At 37.6% G+C, this 6,950-nt stretch overlaps 1 protein-coding gene across 1 annotated transcript; it reads right to left on the minus strand.

Annotated features, from left to right (window-relative positions):
- Positions 1-457: 457 nt before the first annotated feature.
- LOC122004796 (glutathione S-transferase F10-like) lies at positions 458-1,675 on the minus strand. The gene is made up of 3 exons (XM_042559627.1): positions 1,453-1,675; positions 1,239-1,287; positions 458-1,135 (listed from the first exon to the last, which is right to left on the minus strand). Exons 1-3 carry the CDS (start codon positions 1,597-1,599, stop codon positions 657-659), a joined length of 675 nt encoding a protein of 224 aa, XP_042415561.1. The 5' UTR covers positions 1,600-1,675; the 3' UTR covers positions 458-656.
- Between the last annotated feature and the right edge of the window lie 5,275 nt (positions 1,676-6,950).

A 6,950-nucleotide genomic window follows, 5' to 3' on the forward strand; every position in this document is an offset into this window, starting at 1 on the left:
TGTCGGAGGGAGCAGCAACGTAAAGCTTCCACCAGAGAGAGCAGCACCTTGAATGGAGGCAGCAACTTGGATAGCGAAAGCAGCCTCAGACGGTGACAGCAACAATTGTTGGCGTCGATAGCAGCCTTAAGTGATGCCCTTGTAGCTAGAGCAGCAACGAATGCCGAGGGTTGACCAGCGTTCGGTAGACAGCGGTGGCAGCAGGAAAGCTTAGACGGCGGCAACACAAAAGGCTAAACCCTTTTGTTGTGTTCTATTCTGTTCGACGACAAGTGAGAGGTAGCGACAGAGGACGGCGGCATCGGAGGAGGGAGGAGAAATGGGGAATTTAGAAAAAAAAAAATGACGCGATTTTGTCACATCAACCAGTCCGTATCATTCGGCAGTAATAAGTCAATAGGATAATAATTATATATATATATATATATATTAATTGTTAATTATTTGTCAAACTCTATAATTAACACCATATATATAATTACTTATTGGAAATACAAACACAAACTCATTGGGGGTACACTGTCTTTGCTGTATAGTGGCACATCCTCACTCTTTAAAACAGCTAGCGGTCATGGAACATAATTATTGCAGCAAGCATACACACAAGCACTTCTCACCCAAATTAAAGCACACATATATCTTTAATTCATTATCGATTACGGAGAGTAGCTCGATTTGCCGGACTCGACGAAGCTGATGACCTTCTTCCACGCAGGACGCCCGGTGATGTCCTCCCACCACGCTTTGACTCGCTCCTTCCCCTCGAAGATGTGGGCGCCGCCGCAGAGCTCGACGACGTATCGCGTCGCCGGGATGTGGGTCAGGTCGGCCAGCGTGAACTCGTCCCCGGCCAAGTACTTGCTCTTCGACAGCTGCTTCTCGTACACCTCCAGCACGCGGCTCATCTCCTCGACGGCCGCCGCCGCCGCCTCCCTGTCCCCCGGCGCGCCGCGCAGGGGCAGCACCAGCAGGTTGAACACCACGGGGAACGCCCAGGGATTGTAGTTGATGGCCTCTACGTCCATCCACTGCTCCACCTTCGCCCGCTCCTCCACCGTCCGCCCCAGCAGCTCCGGCGCCCCGCCGCCGCGCCCGCCGTACTTTCCCGCCAGGTACCTCACGATCGCCCGAGACTCTGCAGCTCAGTTTAATATATTTTTTTGTTTTTTTAAAAAAAATTTAAAAAAATACATATATCTTTTTTTAAAATAATAAACAAAAAGGGAATTAAATTATACCGAAGAGATCGAAGTCGCCATCGGTGATGTAAGGAACCTGTCCGAAGGGCTGAAACAGGGGAAAGATACAATGAATGAGTTTAGAGTCTAGTTCATAAATTCAATACTATCAAGATCGGTCAGGATCGAATCTTTAGAGTATGGGGCCTCTGAGCCAGAAAAAAAAAACAAAAATTTAAATTCCATGATATTGGTAGTATTTTGATCGATTTACTTGTTTCTCCAAGTACTCAGGTAGTTTGTGTTCCATGGCGTCGATATCGACGTGGACGAGCTCGAAAGGGAGGCCGAGCTCGACGAGGCAGTGCATGACTCTCTGCGGACACACGGCCTGGGCTTTCCCGTACACCTGCACCACCATCTTCTTCTTCTTCTCCTCCTCCGAGGTCGTTAGTAAGTAAAGTACGTACGCTTAATTTGGTGCGTCAACCGACCGTGCCAGTGTTGTCTGTGCCAGTGTGCGTATTTATAGAAGGCCAGGGGGGAGATCTTTAATTTACCGGTCGGGGATCGTTTACCGGTTGATGGCGCATGGCTTAGTCGCACCGGTCGTTCAAACGGTCTTCACCTAATTTGGTTTGGCGGCACGGACTGGTTGCTGGAAGGGGAGATGATAAATTTTGCAAAAATCCAGAAGGACATCGAGTGGTTGTCTGTTTTTTTGTTTTTAATTAAAAAGATATCTCACCCACCTGCCTCTGTAAAACGACGGTTAATTCGACCTTGCCCCTGACGGCACTGCCCTCACCCCTCAGGGGGTGGGCCCCACTGACCCCCGGTGAGGGGTGTGTGACGAGGGTAGCTCCGTCATTTTTCCGATTAATTCAACCCGACCTCTAATTGTATGAATTAAAACAAATCAGTATTATAATAATTATAAAATTATAGCTGATAACAAGTTTAAATTATAATAGTTACGATTTATAATCATTACAATCTACGTATTATGGAACAAAATGAGTTTAAGTGGTAATAATTATGATTTTACAATGGTTAGAACGTGAATATTGTATGAAAGTGTAAAAAGAATTTAAGTTGTGGTAATTATGATTTCATAATTATTATTATAAATGAATGTTCGATGAACATAGTAAATCTATATTATAATAACTCTAAATATTTTTAATATGTTAAGTATATGTTGTAGCAGTTATGAAAGTGTATTTATTATAATATAAATTTTGTCATGTTCATATAATTGACCCATGAAATTGGATAACAGAATATTTTAGATTTAATTAAAAATCTTGACACTTTCAAAATTAAATTAAGTTGTTATCTTTTTTCATACTAAAAATAAATTTAAAAATTATTAATAATTTTTTTTATATAAAAAATAAGTTCATGATTCTTTTTAATCTCAAATCTAAATACATTATGCCGGCAATAAAATACAGTGGTATATGTTCTTATTAATTTAATATTTAAAAATCTTTCTTTTCACTATCTATAGCCTAATATATTTACATAATTGTCTCTAATATTTTAAGTATAAAAAATCTAAAAATGAGTATAAATCCTCTTAAATTTAGTACATTAAACTAGAATCTAGTATGTTTTCTATCAAATTGAGTACGATTCTTCTTTCACCTTAATTGGATGAAAAATATATTAGATTTTCTTTAAATGGTACTTAATTAGATGTAAAATATACTAGATTTTCTTTAAATGATACTCAATTGAATGAAAAATATACTAGATTTTTTTCAAATGGTACTGAATTTAGGAGGAATTATATTAAATAGAAAAAAAATCGTACTCAATTTAATAGAAAATATATTCGATTCTAGTTTAAAATGCTGAATTTAATAGGAATTATACTTATTTTTAGATTATTTATACCTAAAATATATGAAGGACAATTTTAATTAAAAATATACTTGAATATACTAGATTTTCTTTAAATGATACTCAATTAGATATAAAATATACTAGATTTTTTTTTAAATTATACTCATTTTTGGACCTTTTGTACTTAAAAAATTTGAGGGGTAATTAGGTCACAATATTTACATGAGGAAGTTGAAGCAAATAAAATTTTACAAGTGAATGGAAATAAAATTTGTTATGAGTGAAAATTATATACAAAATTAAAATTATGATTGAAATTTTTTTTCTACTTTACTCATTTTCTTTTGATTACATATTTTTTAAAATTAAAATTATTTCATCCACGGGTTGTTCAAAGGGTGTTCACCTAATTTTGTCTGCTAGTCATATTATTAAATTGTGCCTGTCTAATAGCCAAATCTAAATAAAAGTATCGCAAGAATATGTGTCAGTGTACTTCACACCAATGGAAAATCTTGGGAAAAGGGCAAACAGTAGATACCCAACTCCGAATAAAGTAAATGTCAGGTCACGTGTGATTCTCGTAATTTGAAGAGCTAAAAAAAAAAAAGTTAATTTTAACGTGAATTAAAACCTCCAAAGAAAAAGAAACTCATCGTAACCTTGCTCGAGTTTTATTTTATAATCTCCACTATATTTTTTTATTATAAAAATTGAGGATGAAAAAAAAATAGATTATCAATGAATTTTGGCCGATAAATATATAAAATTATCGGTCAAAATAAATATTGAACAATAATTATAATTATTTATCGGTTAAAATTAAATTTAGTTGATAACTTTTAATTTTTTTTATTATTGGTTAGATTTAATCAATAATATTTTACTTTATGTTGTCAAAAATTATATTTAACTATCTTAATTTTTTTCTCAAAAATTTAATTCAAGCTGATAGTTTTAAATTTATTTCTAACTAACGTTTAATTTAGCCGATAGTTTTAATTTTTATTAGGTAAAATTGGATTTCTCTTGTAATTTATAATTTTTCCACTCGAAATTAAGTTTCATGGTAATTTTTTATTTTTAATTGATCAAAATTTGATTTACTAGTTATTTGATTGAAAAATTAAAAATATTTATTCGTCATATTTATTAGTAATTATTATTTTATAAAAATATTTTAAAATTTGGACATATGAGAGATTTGTATGTGTAAATTTTTTTGTAAAAATATATTTAATGCTATATTATTTCTCTTTAAATTTTATTTCTTTTCTTTTCCTTTATCATTTTTATATCATTGTTATTGTGCCTCTTGTTGAACTCCGTAGTAATTTTGATGTGATCAACCAAATTGGTTAGGTTTTGCTGTGTTTGAGTGTGCAGGAGCTTAGGAGCACAGGAAGTAGAGCGGAAGACGCATCTAGCGAGAAGGACGGCACGGGAAGGGAGTCGACGGGCTCGGTGCGTCCGAAGGACGAGAGAGCTGCGGAAGAGTACTCCGGTGGGCGTGAAGAGCGTGCGCGGCGTTCGAGGGACGTTAAGCCAGGACGGAAGGCTGCTCGAGGAGAAGGCCGAGAATTGGCTTCGGGTGAGCCCTATTCCGGTTGGCCGCAATCACCCAAAAGAACAGAGCGTCGGAAGCTGAAGAAAGCAAGCTGGAATTGGAGCTGCCAGCTTGGAGGCGCCTTCAGCAGGCTTGGAGGCTCCTCCAGCTTGAAGGCGCCTTCAACAGGTCAAAGTGACCGTTTCAAGCTGCGGATAAAGTTTTATCCGCTCATCTCTTGGAGGCGCCTTGGACCCCTATTGGAGGCGCCTTGGACCCTCGAGATCAGATTTCCAGAGGCTATTTAAAGGCCCCTGGAGCTAGGAATTCACAACAACTTCTACATTCAACTCTGTAAGCATTTCCTAGCAGTAGTTCTGAGCAATTAGAGTGTAAAAGGCTTCTCCACCTTCAGCAAAGGAGAATTTTCTTAGTGCGCTTTTCACTGCCCTGGATTAACAACCCTCTTGGTTGTAACCAGGTTAAAATTCTGTTTCTGCTTTTATTTTCTGCCTCTATTATTTTACTAATGCATTTGTTCTGAGTTGAAATCCGAGGAAGGGTGTTTTTATTTTTGTTTACAGCAATTCACCCCCCTCTTGTCCGCCTTCGCTGCACCTACAATTGGTATCAGAGCCTGATCGCCTCAGAAGGACTAACCGCCAACTGAAGCACTACGATCAAGAAGATGACCGGAGCGAACATCCATCCCCCGAAGTTCGACGGAGACTTCGCCACATGGAAGCGCAAAATGGAGGTATTTTTTAAAACAGATTTTGATATTCTTATTACAATGAAATATGGTTTTGCAGCGCCGAAAGACAAAGAAGAAAATACATGGAGCAAGAAGGAGCAAGCCGATTTCATCGCCAATGGAAAGGCAGAGTTCCACCTGCTCAGTGTGCTGCCACCACAAGAGGTAAGTCGAATCGGAAGCTACGACTCCGCAAAAGATCTCTGGGAGAAATTCCTGGAACTTCACGAAGGTACCTCCGAAGCAAAGCTGGCGCGATGCGACATCCTCCGGACCCAGTTGACGAACCTCCGGATGAACCAATGCGAGAAGGTAGCGCAACTCCAAGAGAGGATCAAAGAGTTGATCACTCAACTCACCAACCTTGGAGAAGAAGTAACGAACCGGGACTCAATTCGATACGCGCTCAACGCCTTCCCGAGAACTCCCGAGTGGGTCTCCTTAGTAGATGCTTACTACATCTCTAAGGATATCGAGGTAAGTACATTGGAACAATTGTTTTCAACCTTCGAACTTCACGAATCTCTACTTGCAGAAAATCTAGTAGAGAAGTCAAACATCAACATTGCCCTACGAGCCGAAAAGGATGATCCTGACTCCGAAGCGACAATCGACGAAAACGAAGCTACATTAATGGTAAGACGTTTTAATAAGTTTTTTAAATCTAACAAATTTAGATCGCAGTCAAGTAAACATCGTCAAAAGAGAAGGACAGTCCGTTGCTACAACTGCAACGAAGAAGGGCACATCAAGGAGGACTGCCCAAAATTGAAGAGCAAACAAAAGGATAAGGAAAGGAGCAAGAAGCCAGCTCGAACCAAACACAACCTAAAGGGCAGGTGGGATGATTCATCATCCTCCGAATCGGAAGTCGAAAAATTCTCGGGACTAGCACTGATGGCCAACCATCAGCTAGAAGACTTAAGCTCAGAGACGAGCATCGATGAAGGGGGAGGAACATCAGAAGAAGGAAGCAGCAGTGAAGGGGGAGCGTCACCAGATCAGGTAAGTAAGGTACGCAATCTAACCCAGTCTTAGTCTTTTCGATTTATTAAATCGCTTTCTAAAGACTTATTCGAATTAGAAAAAGAAAATAAAGAATTTAAAATGAAATTAGCAAAAACATGTTCACTTGAAATGTACGATAGTATAAAATCAGAAAATGATAAATTAAAATTAGAAATTGAAAAACTAAAATTTGCTACATGCTTAAGTCAATTTCCACACTCAAAATTAAAAGTTTATAGAAAATTGAACTGGTACATTAGAAACCATCAGGGTCAACTTAGAAAAGTACCAAGAAACTATGTACCCCCTAAATTTTTGAATAACCTTGTAGGAAGGAACCTCTATTGGGTTCCAAAATTTGTGCTAAATTAATTTTTTAATTAAAAAACTTTAAGAAAGAAAATTAAACATTGGAATTCTTTATGGAAGCTTTGTCTAAGGAAGTGATTGTTGCTCCAATAACCAAGAAGGTCTACTGCCTCGTCACGACCTCGAAGCTAAAATATTGAAAGAAAATGTTTAATTAACTTTCTGAAAAAGCATTAAATAAGAATTAAATAATGTTTTGAAAGTTTATCAAATACTCCTTAAAATAAACAAAAATTTCTTTTAC

This window comes from Zingiber officinale, chromosome 7B, assembly GCF_018446385.1.
Source record: "Zingiber officinale cultivar Zhangliang chromosome 7B, Zo_v1.1, whole genome shotgun sequence".
NCBI classification, from domain to species: Eukaryota; Viridiplantae; Streptophyta; class Magnoliopsida; order Zingiberales; family Zingiberaceae; genus Zingiber; species Zingiber officinale.

What these genes read in the sequence shown, in the direction of transcription:
- LOC122004796 (XM_042559627.1), bottom strand. Translation starts at nt 1,599, where the DNA reads ATGGTGGTGCAGGTGTACGGGAAAGCCCAGGCCGTGTGTCCGCAGAGA. An exon ending in CTGAGTACTTGGAGAAACAA is followed by an intron (nt 1,288 to 1,452) that starts GTAAATCGATCA and finishes CCCCTGTTTCAG; the next exon opens with CCCTTCGGACAGGTTCCTTA. An exon ending in TGGCGACTTCGATCTCTTCG is followed by an intron (nt 1,136 to 1,238) that starts GTATAATTTAAT and finishes ACTGAGCTGCAG; the next exon opens with AGTCTCGGGCGATCGTGAGG.